The sequence below is a fragment of the Neocloeon triangulifer genome, unplaced genomic scaffold (assembly GCF_031216515.1).
Source record: "Neocloeon triangulifer isolate White Clay Creek 2 clone unplaced genomic scaffold, ASM3121651v1 ptg000001l, whole genome shotgun sequence".
Classification (NCBI taxonomy): Eukaryota; Metazoa; Arthropoda; class Insecta; order Ephemeroptera; family Baetidae; genus Neocloeon; species Neocloeon triangulifer.
In genome coordinates this window covers 4072396-4092326 of record NW_026775544.1, presented here as the reverse complement: position 1 = coordinate 4092326, position 19931 = coordinate 4072396, and the positions used below count along the sequence as shown (strand labels likewise).

General features: G+C 37.6%; 2 protein-coding genes across 3 annotated transcripts; one reads left to right on the top strand and one right to left on the bottom strand.

The window, feature by feature from the left end:
• The first annotated feature begins 5847 nt into the window (after nt 1-5847).
• On the top strand, nt 5848-12255 carry LOC132199557 (proclotting enzyme-like). Its single transcript, XM_059624373.1, has 7 exons — nt 5848-6004; nt 6429-6643; nt 8896-9459; nt 10034-10122; nt 10515-10650; nt 10711-10995; nt 11695-12255. Exons 1-7 carry the CDS (start codon nt 5911-5913, stop codon nt 11845-11847), a joined length of 1536 nt encoding a protein of 511 aa, XP_059480356.1. The 5' UTR covers nt 5848-5910; the 3' UTR covers nt 11848-12255.
• Nucleotides 11664-19326, bottom strand: LOC132199577 (phospholipase B1, membrane-associated-like). 2 transcript variants are annotated; one of them, XM_059624414.1, is made up of 7 exons: nt 19160-19326; nt 18891-19079; nt 16098-16317; nt 15632-15858; nt 13657-13813; nt 13422-13579; nt 11664-12893 (listed from the first exon to the last, which is right to left on the bottom strand). In XM_059624414.1, exons 2-7 carry the CDS (start codon nt 18957-18959, stop codon nt 12705-12707), a joined length of 1020 nt encoding a protein of 339 aa, XP_059480397.1. In that variant the 5' UTR covers nt 18960-19079; nt 19160-19326; the 3' UTR covers nt 11664-12704. The 2 variants fall into 2 exon arrangements, with proteins under 2 accessions (XP_059480397.1, XP_059480389.1); XM_059624406.1 differs by having other exon boundaries at nt 19175-19326.
• Nucleotides 19327-19931: the final 605 nt, after the last annotated feature.

The window sequence follows — 19931 nt, the reverse complement described above, 5'->3', positions numbered from 1 at the left end:
AAACTAATTATAAGAAAAAAAATATATACATTAATCTTTATCTTGAAATGGGAGTACGGTCAATGCATGGATTTAATTCATTGCTAAAAAAAACAGTTAAAAATAAAGCCTGTTTACTAAACATAATTTGAGCTGCAGTTTTTTGCCAGGAGTAAGAGCAAAAAAAGAACAAAGAAAGCGGCATTCGGAAGTATCAGGCAGTCATTTAAATGCAAGCTTTCAGCATCCAGAAAAAGAAAAAAAAATGTCCAAAGAACTTTATTACTGTTAATTTTTCTTTTTTTTTTGTATTTTGTTATTGTAAAAATTTGTATGTAAAATTATCATCTTTTCTCTCAATTATAATAACTTGTATAATTTTGAATGTATAAATGATGTATCCCGTTATGGGCAGCAATTGCCTTTGTGATAGATCAATAAACACAATTTGCAACTAAATTTAATATCGATTCTTGTATTCAAGTTTTAGTAAAAATTTAAATAGATATTAAAAGTGCATGTATTAATAAATACTCATGAATGCTTCCAGCGTTCCAGCAGAAGGTTTTTTTAACAATGCGAGAGCCACTCAAGATAATCACGCTCTTTTTCCATTTTCCAGCTGATCCATTGATTTTTATCAATCAGAGCCCAGAGCCCCTAGCAAAAGACAACTTCCTACCGAGTTCATTGCTATAACAGAATTCCACTTTGAGCTACAATGTTCAAGGAAAAGAAGAAGCAAAATGTGTAATAAAATAGGCAATTCATAAGGTTTATATTCTCATAGAAATTATGGTGTGCTGCTATTTCCCCATTGTTATCTAGTGGGATTCCCTTCATATCAAAAGGCACGATTTGAACATATCTCATTCTTCGCCGCTTTTAACAGAGCATTGTCTCGATCTGCTGAGAGAGGAAATAAAAGAGAAGAGATGAAACGGACAAAAAGGGTGAACGTCGTTTTTACACACATACGTACATGCGCAAAAAGCAATTGTCTGGCGAGTTATTGCTTTTTAATATGCCCATTTATATGCAAGCACGAGCATTTTGTAAATGATTCCGATCACACACGCACTCAACAGACTGCCCATAAATGCAAAGCCACACACTCTAGAAGAGTTAAGCGGGCAGCCTTATATGTTATAATTAGCGCTTTGAAAACTTTTCGAACTAACAGTTTATCACCAGCATTCTATAAATAGAGAGTGGTAGAAGACGAGTTTGAGGCTCCAAAATATTTAGATTAATTTCAAAGATATAAAAATGTTTAGATGAGGCTATGAGAAGAAAATGAAATTATTAGAAAAAAAAAGGAATTCCTTTTGGTAAGATTGCGCGGCTCCTTTTATTGTTAGATCAAGATGGATCTTATTAAATGGCGATAACAATTAATTTTGATAGGTCAACCTGAGGCCCTAACGAAATTTATAATCCCGCCTGTTATAGATGGGCAGATAGGCCGGTAATAAAATTTAAAAGCAGCTAGCGTGTGTGCTGAAAGTGGACAGTGGGACTTCCAAACTAGACAACAAAGGTATGGGCTGAAAAAGAAGAGCCGTTTGTCTTTTGAGTCACGCGTGCTTGAAAAAAGGAAATCGGAGGCATTTTTATTCGAGGCACGCGTTTGTCCCAACCAGGATGACGCCATCGCCCAAGCACCTCCAGCTCTGTCAGCGACACAAAGACTCTCTCTTCACTCGGTCGCTAATCATTGCTCGTCTCCTGACTAATTAGCGGCTCTGCACTCGGCTTTTAGGGTCCGAGGGCTGCAGCTCCCTGGGCCACACCACTCGCCACCGCCGAACGGAGCGCACAGGGCTAGGCAAGATGTCGGCATAGCTGAGTGAAGTAAAAAGGGCCGGCTGTGCTGCATCCGGCCATGCCCTGCTCCGAACTGTCCACGCGATTCTGCAGAAGAGCAACCGGCGCCACGGCCGCGTCCTGCGGGTCTGCAGACGCTCGCAGGAGCTAAAAGTGAGTAACGCAGGTGAAAAAAGAGCAGAAAATTTCCTTTTCCACTTGAGATGTACGTGTTTGCCTTTTTTCTAATTAACTCTCTTTCGATTTGCGCCATTTACGTAGTGTGAAGGTCATACACCTGCGAGAGAGCACGCATACTACTTATTTTTACATTTAACGCTAATTAATTGATTCACGGATCGCGAAAGGTATATTTTCCACTGGGAATTTTACTCTTATCCACTGTATTGTGAAAGTAGTGCGTCCCTCTATAGTCTATATCGTCGTTGCTGAAAGACTGCCAAAAATGTCCTCAGACTTCTGGGAACAAAAGTGTTGTATGCGTTTTAATGGCTATCGGGCCAATCAAAATTTTTTGGAATGGGCTGCAATAGAATATTCTTTGGGATTAATACAAGGAAGTACGTCTTTTTAATCCTTGAGTTGTAAGCCCAGATTTACATAAATTTTGCATGTGCCATTGAATAAATTCAAGGACTTTTACTAACAATTTTTTTATATTGAAGGGACAAATGCATGATGAAGTGTAAGGTATGTGAGATATTTACGAATGACCGACCGTGAAAATTGATTTAGTTTACAATGTAAACTTTCAAAATCAATAAATATAATATTATAATTTGGTAAATTTATATTATGTAAAATTCGTAAAATTTATCACTAGAATAAAAAACACCACAGTTTTTTTTTTTAAACAAACTAAAATGAATAAAATTTATATATTTTTTTGATACTACTCGGAAACAAATATTTTTATTATTTTTAAATTAAACATTATTAAATTTATACTTCAATTTAAAAATTATTGTGATTGTGATTAAATGTAATTTGATAAATTAATATTCAATCAAAGGAAAAAATTATAAGAATTTAATATTTTTTAACTACTTATTTTTAGAATGATAACTCTTGATATAATACAATATAATTCACAAAAATTGTTTTTGTAATGATGAAAGATTCATTTGCATCAAAATTCGCCACATATATTATTTTGTCTGGGAGAAAATATGATTTAAAATTAAAAAAAAAAGGTATAAAAGGTTGTCTCAATTTGCCTTAGTACTTTTAAAACTTTAGAAATATACATTCAAAATTTCAAAATAAAAATCAATCAGAAAATCTATTTATTTCCTGCGCCCTTTAGGTGACCTGATCAGTCAGGCAGTGTCTTTACAATATGATTGATTAAACTGTATTTTTTTTCCTCTCTCTCTCTGTTTCTTGAGCTCAATAACAATTCATACATAATCAGCATTATTTTTTTTACAGAACGGCCAAGTGTGTATATATGAGAGTGAGCCAAAGTGCAGTAGTTGGCCGCGGTCGCGAGCTTTGCTTGTTAATGCTCGGCAGGGTCGCGGCGAAGAAGGTAACGGACACGCCGCGCGAGAAAGAAATGTCGCGCGCGCGCGCGCCTGACCACCGTTCACGCGACCATCGATGCGCCGAGCCAAGGTAACGCGGCGCAGGCATTAATCAGGCAGTCATGAGCACCAAAAAATGATGACCGTCGTCAGCAGGTGTCGCCCGCGTCCACCCACTCCGCCTCCACCCCTGCCCTGGCAAAGCAGCCTTGAGGCCTCGTGTGCGTTTGGCCGTCCCAAGGCCTGCATCCTCCGCAAGTCACGACCAAATTGCAATCAGAGCGAAAAATTTATAAGGCGGTTTTCTCATCTGCCAGGGTACAGGGCGGGCCTCTTTCTTTCTTTCTCTTGTCGGCCTTGGCTTTATCTGCCGCTGCTCAGGGCGGGGCCCTTTTTCCGGGTCGCTCTATCTCGCGAGCCGCGCACAGCAGCCGAAAATCCCTCTATGCCAAATGAGTTTTCCCTCTAATCGCCGGCGTCGATCGCGAGAATTGCACCTCGCGACGACAATTATTAATTTTCGCAGCGGCTACTCCTTATTCTCTTGCCGAACCAACGCCTCTTGCGTGGAACGGGACAAAAGAATAGCCGCAGCGATTATTACAATATTATATTCTTCTCGTTTTTCGCACTCGATCTCCGTTCGCTCTCTTTGTGTGTAATTGTTATTGACCTTGAGGAACACGAAAACTGGTGCCCACAACGGCAGCACCGCACAATTTATCAATCAAAAGGAGAACAACGCGACGCGGCCGCTTGTTATTGTGTCGGACGCAAATTTTTATTGCAGCTTGATTTATTGGAAACCACTCTTGTAAAAAGAGGGACAATCTGATCCAGTCTTCCTTGTTGTATGTTTGAAAGTCGATTAAAAAATAAATATATATTATACACTCGTTTCAATACACATTGTACTCTGCTATACTTGTGCGGATGATGCATTTTTATTTTTATCCGCCTCAACACCTGAGAGCGTCACGAAGCGAATTTAATAAATATCTGCCTGTATAGATATGTGTGTTCTTTTATATATCATCAAATTCCTCTTTAATCGCCGCTGTTATAAGGCGTGTATAATTTGCGAAAACTGCTCCCGCTGTGTGTAAAAGAGTTGATGGTTCCTGCCCGGCAAGTATATAGTAAAATGGATATATCAGTTCAAGCGTTCAAGTCTCCGCCATTAAATGAGAAATTAAATCAGCGAAAACGGAGTGAGGAAATTCCATTTCCCGCAAGAAGTTCATTAATTTTGCTTGAATAATGAGTGTCTTAATGAGAAGTAACAGATTGCAAATTTATCGAGCAAGTTGAAATGCAAAACATTTTATGATTTTACAGTTACAGACAAAGCAAAATAAAATACAACTATGCTCGTTGTTTTTATATTATAATGTATAAAAGGTAAGTAAGTGTATATCTATCTATCCACGAGAGAGGCATTTCTCAATTAACAATAAAGACTCTGTCGGTGCTCAAGAAGTCAACAATGCGTTGCACATTCTTTGTAATTATCTGGGTATCGGCTATTGCGATCGTTTTAAAAAGGGAATTATCTCCAGCTGCACGTTTATCTGCGTTTTAAATCGAGTATAGTATAACAAATTTGCCTTAATTATGTAACGATTTACGACGAAATTATCGTGACTCATTACCACGCACCCGGCTCAAAGCTTATTCATAAAAAGTCCATAAAACCGCGAGAGTAGTATATTCATAAGAAAAAAACTTTATCGTTTTCCTCGAAGCAGCACTTTTTTTATCCGTGACTAGATTAGATTGTTTATGCGAATCGTTTTACAGCCCATCTAGGCAATTTTTTCTGACATCAATCGGGCTAATCTCTCAGTCAGCCGCCGAGAACGCAAAAATTTCAACCCGGAGGCTCTATGTTGTATTTTTCTGCTACTCTATCGGTCAGAAGCAGATTCGCCGCACGAGAGAAAATAGAGCGGCGAGTCCGATGATTTTTGCCGGTGTGCGATTATACCGTTAAGTGCTAAAATTTAATCGAGTGCTGACTTGACAGAATCGCAGAGTTTAATTGCGGGCATGTGTATATAAATTCTCCGGCTATATCATTTTTTAAGTCTCTCTTCTGTCAGCGGCACCCGGTCATATCATGTATAATGTAACCTGCGGTATATCAGACGTGTACTCGTACAGCGAGGAATAAATAATAACAGTTAGATGAAAGGGGAGCAGTCGGTCTGCTCATCGACCGCGAATACACTGCATAATATTAATCATCAAACGGAAAATCACAAGTGATGAATCATCAAGAAATTTTGCAAATTAATCCAAAAAAAGAAAAGCAGGTAATAAATTTCTTTAAATCGGCGTTTTCCTCGTGGTCTTTCCCGGCGGGGAAAGCGAGATCGATCCAATTCTGCGTGATTTTTTCGGGAAAGAAAAGGATCGGTCAGAGCGGTGGGAGATCTCTCGCGGCAGCAGTCAGCGAGGAAGAGGAAAAATCGCGAATGCTGCTGGTAGGGGCTGCGCGCGAGGCCTCCCCACTGTCCTCAGGTTACTTAACCAGTTTATTGGCAGAAACAACAAACACTGGAACACAGTCGCTTTAATGGCTCCGCTCTTAGTGCTTCTACTCGTTTCCCTTCTGCGCCCCGTAGAACTCAAAGTGTACGAGACGGAAGATGCCATAATAATTGACGCAGGTAAGAAATGCGTCCACCTCGGACGGCCTTTATTATACTTTTGCTTAAACAAAAACTTGATGGGAAATTTAAGTAATTTTATACTTTTTCAAAAAACTTTTTTCCACAAGCAAACATGAATCTTCTTTCCGTGTATTTTGTATTTGATTTAAAATGGGCTGAAGAATAAATATTAAGAAAAAGAGACGCAAAAGGGCAAACACGGGCCTGGTATAGGCTGATGGCCTTGGTGTCGGCGACGCAGTCACTGACCCCCAGGCCTTGAGCGGTTTGCCAAAATGTATAATAATTTGAGAAAGTGAAAAAACGCGAGCATCTGAGGGAGGGGCGGGCGGGCGATGGCAAGGTCGCGCGGCCACTGACCTCGCCAAGGCAATCACCCACGTCACGCTGATTTTCTTCTTTGTTGTGTCGATTTTTGCAGAACCCGATGGCGTGAGGAAGACCCGCGACGTGGGCCGCCAGTGGCCGCCCGCGCTACCCATCGGGCCGTGCTTCACGTCCCAGGGGCAGCTCGGTCGGTGCTCCAGCTTCCGCCAATGCTACCCCTACTTCAAGCTGCCCGATCTCAACAACTGGGACTCGTGGGTGCTCGGCATGTACGACACCTGCAGCTACTTCAACAGCAACGGCCGACAGGTGAGGCGCAAAAGAGACGCAGTCGTCGGTGTGTGTTTTTGTTGTGTGGCCCTAGGGGCTTATTGAACTTGATCTTGAGCGCAGAAGGCCGACACTGGCCGCTTTTCGCAGTAAATTGCACTCGGTGTTGAGTAATAAAAAGTCGCTCTTTTTATTGACCAGAGATGGACAGAATCATATAGAAAAAAAAAAATAAATGAGAAAATTCTCCCTCTCAACTTCTTTTTGAGCGCAATTTTTTTTTTAAATTTTATATAATGTTTGCTGGCTCTCGGCCGTGTTTTGTTCTCGCGCCACATGCCAAAAGTCTTCTCAGAAAAGCCGACGCGCAATCAGGCAGCTTTTTGTAAATCGCACGAAAAAGGTGTCTCTATTAGTATATGAGAAAAATGTCTTAGATAGAACGTGCCTAGCGGTTATTGTTAGGCCCAAGGGCGTTCTATTGCTAACCATCCAGGTGCTTAATGCGTTCCGAAATTGATCTAACTAAAAACCGTGGGAGCTGCGTTGTAAAAGAGCGAAAAGTTTTGCTACATATTTTCTAATAACTCTATTTGATTGCTTCTGAAATGAGTGGGCACTAAACGAGAAAGACGTTCATTAATAATTTTTTCTTCTATTAATAATAAAAAACTGCATATTTTGATGATGAAGAAAAAAACCCAGCAAATTTCATAACCCCTGAAAACGAAACTAATTTCTATATTTTTTGAAAACGTTACATGTTTTTTTTTCTAATCTTTTCTTATTATGGTGGCAAACTCTTCATTAAATTGAGAGTGGTTTCCCCACTCAAAATTAAAAATTTATACAAATTTGTTTTCTCTACAATCGATCAATTTTTAAATTAAGTCTGGAATGTTAATTGCTTCTTGAAATATTACCATTTTTAATAATTTTGCTATTGTGTCCATATTTTTACAAAAAATTTAAATTGAGAAAGAAAGCAATCACTGACAATGAGAGACAAAAAGGCACTATTGTTAGCAAAGATTTTTCTTAATCTTCTGACTGAGTTAGAAAATAATTTTAATGAGCATCCGTTGGCTTAATTATTATTTGATGAATAAATAATTTTCGTTCTATTAAAATTAAGTCAAGCTGCCCTTCAGAATCTGCTAATTCCATTTCAATTATACGTGTATGCAAAAATTGCCCTAGTTGCCATTACGTGAGGCCGTTTAATTTGATTGAACTCCACGCCCTTCGACACCTTGTGATACTGTGTGTTACATAAAGATGTTAAAAAGAGATTTAGGCACGCCGAGAAAAGTTGATCTCTGACCAGGCGAGTGGAACGCACCTAGGGTATTATTTATTATGTATACAATGAGCATAGAGAGAGATAAAGATCACAAAGCGAGTTACAAAAGATGTTAGCACGCACGGTCGTCATTCCAAATACATATGCGAGAATAAGCGTGTAAATGACAATGGAGCGCGAATATGGCAGTAGGTGGGCACTGCGTGAGTCGCTCGCTTTTGACAACCCATTCCAATAAGGACAAAACCTCGGCCCCTCCTCAAGATCACCGCCACAATAAAAGTGTCATTACTGCAAATATTTGCGTTGCGCCAAACTACAAAAAGCAGCCGCAGGTCACTCAACTCGCTCGCTCGCATTTCGGCTTTTCCTCCTACGCTTCAATAATCACACACGCTCGCTTGCACTCAAAGGAACAGCACACTCGCATCTTGTTTGATCAAAACTCGAAAGGAGAGGACTAAAGGCAAAATTATTTTTAATTTGAGATTCTACACATAAGATAAACTTTTATATTAAGATACATACAAATTAAATATTTAATGATATATTGCATACCAAATATTGGTCTTGAATTTTATTTGTTGTTATTTGCTTCAAATTTACATAAAGAGAGAAAGTTAAAATAACTTTTATTATTGGATTAGAAGAATTGCTTATTTAAGGAAAGTAAAGGAAGATTAATTATAGTTGATTGTATTATATTTTTTTCTAGTAAAAATTAAACTGTTTTGATACAAGATTTAATTTGCTTCACTTTTTGGAGAAAAATTTCTGAGTGATTAAAAAGTGTAGAAATTTCAGCTTAGAATTCCATTCATTAGGGCAGTTTTTCCTGTGAAGTTTTAGTAAATCTACGTTCAACCAATTAAAATTAAAAAAAAAAAAATTTGATAGACTTGATACTTTAATTTTTTATTTTTTTTTTCAATTTTAAATACAAACCTCTCATCACAATATTTTCCCTCTTTTTTTCATTTTATCGCAGGCTTTTGGAGTTTGCTGCGTGAACCCCTCGTTCCCGGGAAGCGGAAGTGGATCTGGAGCTGGAACGACTCAGCGCCCAATCCAGCCCCCTAGACCCACAGCCCCTGTCGTCGCTCCTCCTGCCCCCGCGGCGCCGACGCCGTTCCCGGTGCTGCCGCCGCAACCGCAGCCCCAGAACCCGCAGAACCCTGTGCCCCCTAACTGGCCCCCGACTATTCCTCCCCTGCCGACCCACCCCCCGGACCACACGGCCGCCACGCACCCTCCCTTCTTCGGAGTCCAACCGACGAAGCCCGCGGCCCCCGTCGTCCCCCAGAACACCACCCCCAGACCAACTAGCCCCAGACCTACGCTGCCGCCCCAGCAGCCCCCGACTGCTCCCGTTTACCCAGCCCAACCCCCGGCCATCCGGCCCACGCAGCCCCCAGTCACGCCGGCCCCCACCAGCGGTCCCGTCATCACTGATGCCTCTTGCGGCGCCAAAATGATCAGCGCCAAAGACCAGGACGAGGACCTGCGCATCGTTGGTGGCCACAACGCGGATTTGGGCGAGTGGCCTTGGATCGTGAGTTTTATACTTTTCCAAATTAGTTATTAATTAATTAAAATGGATATGGACCACAGGCTATTTTATCTAATGGTCTTTTTGAATGAATGGTTAATTCTTTATTATTATTTTTTTTTTAAATCAGGCATTGGGATTTTTTTAATTTTCTATAACCAAGAGCAATTGTGTCAATTGAAATTTAAATGCATACCAGAAGATTTAATGAATTGTCTAAACTTGATTTTATATAATTTAGGAGTCCTTAAAAGCTATTTTTCTATTTTTCTCTGAAATTTTTAAATGCTTTGCACTTTTTCCCCAATTAAAGAATTTTTACCTCATAAATCCAGTTTCGTAATCACAGCCTTTTCTAAACATTCTGGAAATTTAAGATTACACATGACACTTCTTACTGTAAGAGAAACGTTTGGAAAAAAAATCATATTATTCTCAACATTTTCTAGATAAATTATTTTGAATATTCTTGCTTCCAATGATCGCATGGACCAACCTACAAAAAAATTTTCATATCCACTTTAGCTTTTTATGAGAGGGCGCTCCATCTAAATTAGCATAATTGGATTGTTTTCAGGCGGCGCTTTTCAACGGCGGAAGACAATTTTGCGGGGGCTCGTTGATCGACAGCACGCACATTTTGTCAGCTGCCCACTGCATTGCTCAGTGAGTGTTTTTCTGTTTCTATTCTCTCTCATGTCCCTTTTTTATTATCTGTTTCATTTTCACGTCCATTCGCATATAAATAAATTATTTATTATTCTTATTGGGTCCAGCCAAGGCCTTAGCCTTGTCTAACTGCCGCTGTCACAATATATAACGCACGCTTCATTTCACGGCGCAACAAGTTTTAATTTTTTTTGTTCGGTTCACATACATATTTATAAAAATGAATTGTGTGATCGTTTTATTAATGTTGAAACAAAAGTATAAAGTATATATTTATAAAATATCTGAAAAATCCGATTCATTGCGCGCCAAGTGCGCAGTACACAAGTGAACGGCAAGTGAAAAAAATGTTGTCGTTCGATCGCTCAGGTATTTGTTATAAATTTCAGCATGACCTCATGGGACGTCTCAAGACTAACTGTCCGCCTTGGGGAATACAACATCAAGAGCAACACGGAAACAAAGCACGTGGAGAAAAAGGTTAAGCGACTGGTCAGGCACCGCGGATTCGACTCCAGAACCCTGGTACTTTGCATTCTTTCACACCTCGGCCGATTTTAATTAATTGATGAAATTGTGTCGCAGTACAACGACATTGCCATCCTCACCCTTGACTCGCCGGTGACTTTCACCAGCATGATCCGACCCATTTGCCTGCCGACCGGCAGCGACGCGTACGACGGCAAGAAGGCCACCGTCGTCGGGTGGGGCAGTCTGAGGGAGAGCGGACCCCAGCCTTCCATTCTCCAGGAGGTCAACATCCCCATCTGGACCAACACCGAATGCCGCACCAAGTACGGAAACGCCGCCCCCGGAGGAATCGTGGAACACTTCATTTGTGCGGGAGAGGCTGGAAGAGACTCTTGTAGTGTAAGTTGAAACTTTTTTTTATTTATTTAAAATGTTTCTTTTTGCCAATATATAAGCTCAAGTCTTCTAAATGTTAAAAACTAAAAAAAATTTGTTAAAACAATTGATTTTGGTTACAAGATATCACAAAATTTATTGACTTTTTATGGGAATTTAGGAATACATTTTAATTTGAGTGTTGGGGCCTATTAAATATAATTTATTTTTGAGAATTGAATAACTGACAATTTTATATAGAAATGATGAGATTAAGAAAGTTTTCTATTATTAATATTAGCATAATTATTTTTAATATTTTATTGAGGTTTTAGCTTTGCTTAAAGGATCCGCAAAATAAATTATTGAAAATTTTGTTTAAAAAGTAATCAAATTATATTTTTCTTAAATATATGAAATTTACAAATGACAATAAACTCTGTTGGTCATTTTAATTAAAATAAAATCTTCTACTATATCTGGACTGGAAAAGTCATAATTTGTGAATAAAATAATTATTATCAATTCAATTATTATTATAACACATTTAAATGTGGTTGCATATTAACGCAAATTTTCCTTAAATTTAATCCTGCTGTAAGGTTTTTCTTAAACTTAATTTTTTCAAAACAAAAACTATATATTTTTCCGTATAATATGTGGATTATTTGAAATATTTCTGATATCGTGTAAAATGATTAGTTCATTTTTGTGTGATTTCAGGGTGACAGTGGTGGCCCCCTGATGGTGAACAACGGCCGGTGGACGCAAGTGGGCGTCGTGAGTTGGGGCATCGGCTGCGGCAAGGGCCAATACCCCGGCGTGTACACGCGCGTGACCAGTTTCCTGCCCTGGATCCAAAAGAACCTGAACTAAATCGCCAGCGGCCGGCTTCGACTTGACCCTCACGACCCCTGCTGGTCCCCACACGCGGCCGACAGAGGCCGTGAGGCCCCCGACTCGGAGCCCGCGGCGGCCCCCGCGCAGCCCCTAGCCTTCCTCCCCCGAATCAGTGCCATTGGACTACCTCTGCAGGCCCGGAATTAGTTACCATAGAAAAGAGGCCTGCAAAAGGCTAGGCTAAAAATTTGCAACAATTAATCACACACACACACACATATTCCAAGTACAAAAAAGAAAGAAAAGACATTTTCTAAGATAAAAATCACCACAGGTTGTTATTTGGCACGCAGCAATTGGTTGGATAGCTCTCTTTGTTTTATTTTGATTTAGGCTCAAATGTTCACATGACATAAATTAAAAATAAATATAATATATATTGAACACGCTTCTTAATGCTCTCACTTGATGTTGAGATGCGTGGCCAAGAACGGCCGCTCCTTGGTGGGACATTCAAAGTGCTCAAATAGAGGACCCATTTCACTGATCTTCTGCCCTGGTGGCTCCAGCAAATTGTTCCAAAATGTGTTGGCGGCTGAAACAAGCATTTTTTCCTGTATAAGTCGAAGGATGTATAAAAAGGGATAGTTCCATTCTTCCTAAAAACAGAGTGACACAAACACGATAATAAAATACACGCAAGTACACCAAATGAAAACCATATCTTTGAATTAACTCCAAAAAATCCCCGCTGCGTTTATTTTTTTCTGATTTAATTGCGCGCATTTAAATTAAATAAATGACGCAAAACAAACAATATTATTATAATTACGATAAATATGTCTCTGCTGATGACTTCGTGGGTCAATTATTGAATTTATTATTGCGGTGAATCATCTTTCTATCTCACCTACGGCGTGGAACTTCTGTGAATAGTGGAAGCAGTCAAGCGCGAGGTACGAGTAGTCAGTGTGCTCGACGCCGGTTCGGCGGTCTCGGTACTTGGGAAACTTGAGCTTCTTGAACGTCGGCTGGTACTGCACAGTGAAGTCATCTCTCGTGTCGTACCTGCCGCTTTCCACCTGAAATTATTCATTCAGGTCGCCAGATTTGACGGAATCTTAATCGTTCCAAAAAACAGGCAATAAAAAAGACAAGATTTGAAAAATAATATAGTATCTTACAATTCCTTAAACTATATTGAACTTTCATGATCGTACACAGAGTAGTTGCAAGAAAGACCTATGTCAGTTTTTCACTGATTTTTTATCTGTCCAATAAAATGGAAGTGAGGCAGTATAATGAGAAAAAAACGACTTTGCAATGAGGGTCAAATTAAATTTTACCGAAGTTTTTTTTTCCCATCAACCGAATCAAAGTTAAAATAATTTTTTTTTTTTTGTCAAAGTGCAGGGAGTAAAAATGTTTTCTATTTTTAAAAATTCGCATTAAATTTCGGTTAAAACTTCTTGCTACTGTGATATTTTTATTTTACAATTTCATCATTAAATCTTTCTCTGTGTGTGCGGAAATCACGAGGTTCCCACGCAATTAACGGATATTAGCGACGTGTGTTCGCAGAAACTCGATTCTTTCTCACAATCACTCACCAGCGCCTGCTCCACCATCTGGAAGTATCGGGTGGCTTTGGTCACGTTCTTCATCTTGGCCGGGTGGTTGATGCCAAACAGACACGAGCACATGAACGGCAGCATCGTCAGACACATGGTCGGTTCATCGCCCCTCATCTGAGCGTACGCCGGAATGTCTGCGGGACACAAATTAAAAAAAAAATGTGAATTCGGCGCACCGGTGATTATCTCGATAATCATTGGTTGTAATTACACGGAGCGGAGATGAGGTTGACGAAAGCACGCGGCACGTGTTGGTGCAGGTAGTCCAGGGTCTTCTGCAAATTCAGGAAGTGCCCATTCGGACCCTGGCTGCCGTCGTAGCAGAAATCGCTGCAAATGTCGTTCGTCCCGACCCAAACGTTTATCATCTAAAATACCATAAAAACGATAATATAATAGTTTTTAGTCTTCAATTTTATTTAAATAAAGATATAGTGGAAAAAAATTAGAAGGAAATTTACATTTCCAGGAAAAACATTAAATTTCGTCTTTATAATAATAATTGCGTTGAGTAAGAACGTGAACTATTATGACAAAATAGACAATTTTTTTAAACTATGCAAACATAGTTATCATAAGAATAAAATAAATTATAGCTTCTTTATAAATCTTATGTTATTAAATAATTAATTTATTGTATTAATAATAATGTGATTTTGTATCTTTTTATCTCATTATTTTACTTTTGTGAGACATAAATTGATGATTATCATTATTGCATGATGAAGTTATCCAAAGGTTGTTTGTAAACCACTTAAAAATCACATATTTATTTATTTATTTGTTTGTGTGTTTTTCTATAATTAAAAAAATCACAAAACCCGTCGAGCAAAAGCCGACTTTAAATTAAAATCACCGTCTAAAGATTAATTTTAATCAAAGGAGTTACCATAATCATTTTGATCTTTCGATTTTTCAAATTTGGTGTTGCTATGGGCTCGCTAGCAGAATATCGAAACAAAAATTAGTAATCAGCTTCCACGCTCCGCACCCATCGGAGGCACATTAATTACAATAGATCAGAAATTAACGGTTGCGCATAGGCTAACAAGAAATGCGCACACTGCTCTGTTATTTAGCTGCCACTGCGAGATTCCAGGGGCAATCACTCTTAGCTCCTACTGCTGATTGTTATGTTCTTCATTTTTTCTTTCTCGCACTCACTCGATCGCAAGCATTATAGTTTATGCCACTGAACTTGTATCAATCCCACGCTTTGTAAGCGGATCGACAGAATGAAAAAGGCGACACTCTTGACTACATATTTATTTTTAGACCGAGAACAATTTTCTTGGGACTTCTGACAGTGTAAAAGGTAGGAAAATATTCCGCAAAAGTTAAGTGTTTGCATAAATGAAAAGATGAAACGCAGGTGCAGTTCATAACATGCAGCGCATCATTAGTGCTTATAACAAGTCTTAGAGCAAATTAACAAAAATTAAGTTTTTTTTTGCATCGTCAAAGGATTCATTCGTTGTTATTTCCTTTTTGCACATGCTAACGTCTGAGAGAGAATTTAATCATTTTTCTTTAGAATCTCATTTTTTTTTCAGAAAAAGGTGACACTATGCTTCTTTGCTTTTTTCCCAATACAATTAAAAACCTTCAAAATTAGTTTTCAAGCCTTCTTTTATAATAATTCATGGTCTGGAGTTTCAATTATTAGGAAAATTTAATATTTTTGAACAACAAAAATTGCCAAGGAGTATAAAAAAAATTATAAAAAGTCTGTATTAGTCTTGTATTTTACAAAAATACCAAAACACGTGGTCAATCATTTTTGAATTGAAAAACCCCAAAGGACTCATGGTATCCATCTATTATTAAAAAAAATAAAAGGCGAGACTTATCACCTTGGGCTGATTTCTTTGCTTTTAAATGGCATTAAAATTTTTGGGGAAAAAACTTGTCTGGTGAATCTCCACGTGCTTTTTTAATGGCACTTAATTACTACTTTGGAGGCGCTTATAGTGTTAAAATTCCATTAAACAGATGATTGGCAAAAAAAGGCCGCGAGATGCTCTTGAAAGCAGCTTATAATAGGAAAGGTGTCCTTAATGGCGAAGACCGCGCGACTGATTATGGCCAAAAATGATATCAAGACCCAGCATTTTGGGTCTCACTCGTTAGTTACATAACGAGAGACGTGGGCAGAGTTGGTCTGCCGGTCAGATTTTGTTGCTCACCTTCCAATCGTTTTTGAAGTCGATCGTGTGATCCGCCTGCATTCGCCGCACCAAGGTAGCGGCGGCAAATTCCATGTCCTGGTCCATTGCCCCATTGACAGCGACGTTGAAACGCGAGCTCCGGCTTTCTGAGTGTCCGTCTCCGACCGAGAAGCCGGTCAGGTTCGAATTGAAGTTCTTCAGAATGTTAGGCACGGTGAGGAACTCGCGCCACGTCCCTTGCCCACCTGCATTGCAAAATTTAATCGTTTTTTTTTTAAATACAAAAATTATTAGTATATTTGGGAGCTTTCAGAAATTTATATTATTTCTATGTAGGCCAACAATATTTACAATTATTAAAAGTAATAAAGGTCACAATTTCCTTCTTGCAATATTAAGTTTTAATTTATATTTTCATTTAAATTGTAACATATTTGATATTAAATCAAATTAAAGTAATTGTAAAATATAGAAACGTAGTTACCTATGGAAAATGACATTCCGCGATTTTCTATTGAAATGACGCTGTAGATGTCTTCGGCCACAGCTCCAGTGGCGGCTGTGAGGCTGTCGCCCATTGCAGCCACCACATCGATGTCACCAGGCATCAGTTTGTGTACGGAATTCGGCCGCTGCAACGACCGAAACTGTTCCGCGTGGTGACATGGGAAGGGTAGCGACTTAGGAACTTTGGTTTGCCGCCGCTAAAAGCAATATTGTTTCTCATTTTATTGTTTAAATTCATAGCTTGGTTAATTTCCTCTGTAAAATATGAAGGAATGGGCAATTTTTTTAAACTTAATAAAAATTAATAATAAATAATAATGGATAAATCAATTGCACTATATTTCCAATTAAAAGTAAAAAATTTGATTTGAAAACGTGTTATTAAAAATTGAATTTCCAACTTAAGCTACTTAATTGGTGAATTTATATTTTATTTTAAATATAAAATCGATTCATCGTGGTAAAATAAGTTGAAAAAGCAAAATATTCCCAGATTATTTTTTTAGAAAGAACTCAATTATTTCCTTTTTTTCTTTCCTGAGGGAATTAAATGAATTGAGCTGGAAGAAATTAAGACAATGATTCCAAATCCCTGATTTTAATTTTAATTAAAAAAAATTAAAGCTCTTCATTGCCAATTTTGTTAACAAACTTTAAAAAAACCTAATTGAGGATTTTCTTTATTTGATCCAAATCTTTTTCAATTCATCTCTTCAAGGTGTTGCAAAAATCTGCTCTGCTTAAAAATCATCGAACTCCGCTTTCTTCAAGATCATACTTTGGGTCCAGCTGTTTATTTTAGCCGGCAGCTATGTCCTTATAATGAGAAAAATTGTTTGGTCAAACGATCATTATAGGCACACCAACAATAGAAAACCATGCATAGCCTTGGCAAACGTGCGCTAATGCATTAGAATATATATACGCGTATTATTTTCTCCGTGACCGTTACAAGAGAGACCAAGAACAAAAAATTTCATTCAAAGCCGCCAGTGTTGTATATATTTTGTATTAAAGGCTGTTTTACTGTTCGGCTCGAATTTAAACCTGTTGCAAGGTATGGGTGATATCAAGCACGTCTCATCGTGATCACCGCAAAATGCATCTTTTTTTAATCCGTTCGGGCACTGGTGGGCGGGAAGCCAGCAGATTATGTATTTAAATCGTTTGTTTTCGATAATCACTCTTGGTCGAGCAACCAAAACAAACACGGATATGTATTTATTTTTGCTTGGCACTTGACGTGCAAGAATGCACTTTTGGAACGCCCACGATTTGTATACAGGCTTGCCAAAACCACTTTTGATTTTTGATTGATGATCTAATCGTCTATTTGCGTTGTAGGACCGAGTTGTCAGCGTTGAATACAAAAATTATTCCAAAGTACAATGAGAGATGTAAGGTGGAATTTTCCAAGACCCATTTGTAAGCAAAAATTCAACTCTTTACACAAAATGTCTATTTTTTTCTAAACTTGAACGTCTTGTTTACTGAAATTCATTTTTTAATTTAAAATACACTTGAAGTTAAAGACAAGTAGCCTATAGTCAAGACTTGGTTTGTAATGAATAAACAATAAAAAAAGTATTGGCTGAGAAATTTAAATTGACAAATAATAATAAATAGTTAATGTGCAGAGGCTTTTAGGTTTTATGTAAAAAATTATATTGATAGAAATTAGTGGAAATTAGAACAAATTAATATTTATTCAAAATCTTTTTTAATTATTTGTTCGAGTACCAAATTTATTTTCAATTAATGTTAATTATATTTAAATTAATATGATTTTTTTTGCTTACCTGATCCAATTAGGGAATTATTAAGTATTCAAGTCATTAAATCAAATTATTTCTTCCAACAATACAGAGTCAAAAGAGTATAGATATAGATTGATATCAAGTGTGTGTGGTTAAGATTCAACTTGAAACAAATAAATGGAGCACGATCAAGTAAAAAGTTGTATATCCTTTAAGACTTGGCTTTGCCTACAGTCCATGCAAAAGAGCTATGTATATCAATTCAACATAACCTCACAAGCAGCAATTAAGCTAATAAAATTAATTGCATTGTAACTTATTTTGTCAGTAGCTAGAGGTGCACAGAACAAATACCCTACATGGTAATTAAATGTTGGAAAAAAATATTTATATGTATGTATTTAGTAGTTTTGCATATATTAACCAATATATGTTCTTCAAATAATTTATCAAGAGGATAATTTACATTGAGTTTTTAAAAATTATTTTTTCTTACACTTGACAAATAAAAAAACTTCCACAAATGTGTGTGTTTTTTTAACAATTTCATTACAGATCTCATGAATCTTAAGAATTTATTTTAAATTTTAGTATTTAATTGGGTTCTAATAATGGGTAAAATAAAATTTTTAAAAAATGACTAACAAAAATGAAGGACCACCGACCACCAGAAGATCTGTTTAAAACAGAACTATTTAAGCGGAATTTATTTTCCTATTCCGAACGAAAAAATGAGAAATCTTTATGCAGATTTTTCTTTTTTAACTTTTCTGCTTAAATGTTGAATCGATTTTCGTGTTAAATTCAAATGAGAAGACGAGGAAAGTTGAATGATCTCGAGCCGGTTGGACTCTTTGTAATTTTTCACAAGCTCGGCGCGGCTAGGCATTAAATGAAATGACCTCCCGTCTCATCCCGTCCCATTGTGTCTACCAAGTAGGTGGTAAACAACAACTCAATCGACCTGTCAACACCCACAATCTGAAAATTGCTTGTACTTAGGGCTCACTTACCGAAAAGCCGGCGAGGGTTGCGGAGCTGAGAAGCGCGAGGGTGACGAGCACGTGTGTCCAGCACACCATGTCTGGCGAGAATGAGCGGCCAGTCGGGCCATCCAAGGTGAACCTAAGGTCGGGTCAGTGCGAACAGAGGCCCACGGGCCAAGTGCGAAGGTCACAAATCACGGCCAGCAGTTTCGTCACCTGTGCCATAGTGAATCACGTAATGATAATGTGCATATATTTGCGCGCGGATAGATGGATGGGTTGCAAAAGCATCGAACCGACAGAAGGCTGACCTTTCCCGGCAGCTATGAATGGGCAGCTGCTCGCGATTCCATGGAATTGATGGTGGAAGAGAATTTCTCACGCTCCGAGCCTTCTTGTTAATGGATTTCAATTTATTGGACTAGAGCTCGTCGACGCCAGTTCATTTTTGTTCAATTAATGAAAGTTTTTATTGACTACCAATAATAATACAATATAGTTAATGGAAGAAATCAAAGAGATTAGTTTATTTTTTAGATAAAACAGCAAAATAATCTCCAGGGCTCTTACTTAAAACTATTAAAATTTATATTTAATTTTTTTACTTTTGCTACTATAATTTATATTGGAAAAAAATTTAATACTCCAAACATGTTTATTTAAAATAAAATTTTTAATATACAGATTAATCAAATTTTTTTTACTTTTTAAAATAATCCTCAAAATTATTAAAATAATTTTTTTATATACTTAAAAATTTAATATTTATTTCTAAAATATGAAAAATAAAATTTAGTTAAACACTACAAATATAGACTTAACAGCAATTTTGGATCATTTAGTTATTTCTAAGGCTATTATTTATTTTTGATCAATAATTTAAAACATAAAAAAAATCGTCAAAACTAGTGTCGGTAAATGAAAATTTTACATACATGTAATAATGCACTATTTCCTTTTGATATATTTTAAATACAAAATAATGGATTTGCTAGTTATTATTATTATTATTTTTTCAATAATAGAAGCACACAATCCACAGTATTCAGATTGAAAAGTTTTTTTTTG

Bases quoted from the DNA above. Each gene is read 5' to 3' on its own strand.
- LOC132199577 (XM_059624414.1), bottom strand. From the start codon at position 18,959: ATGGTGTGCTGGACACACGTGCTCGTCACCCTCGCGCTTCTCAGCTCC. The intron at 16,318-18,890 runs GTAAGTGAGCCC...TATTGCTTTTAG, and splicing joins CAACCCTCGCCGGCTTTTCG to CGGCGGCAAACCAAAGTTCC. The intron at 13,580-13,656 runs GTAATTACAACC...TGTGTCCCGCAG, and splicing joins CAACCTCATCTCCGCTCCGT to ACATTCCGGCGTACGCTCAG.
- LOC132199557 (XM_059624373.1), top strand. From the start codon at position 5,911: ATGGCTCCGCTCTTAGTGCTTCTACTCGTTTCCCTTCTGCGCCCCGTA. The intron at 6,005-6,428 runs GTAAGAAATGCG...CGATTTTTGCAG, and splicing joins TGCCATAATAATTGACGCAG to AACCCGATGGCGTGAGGAAG. The intron at 9,460-10,033 runs GTGAGTTTTATA...GATTGTTTTCAG, and splicing joins TGGGCGAGTGGCCTTGGATC to GCGGCGCTTTTCAACGGCGG.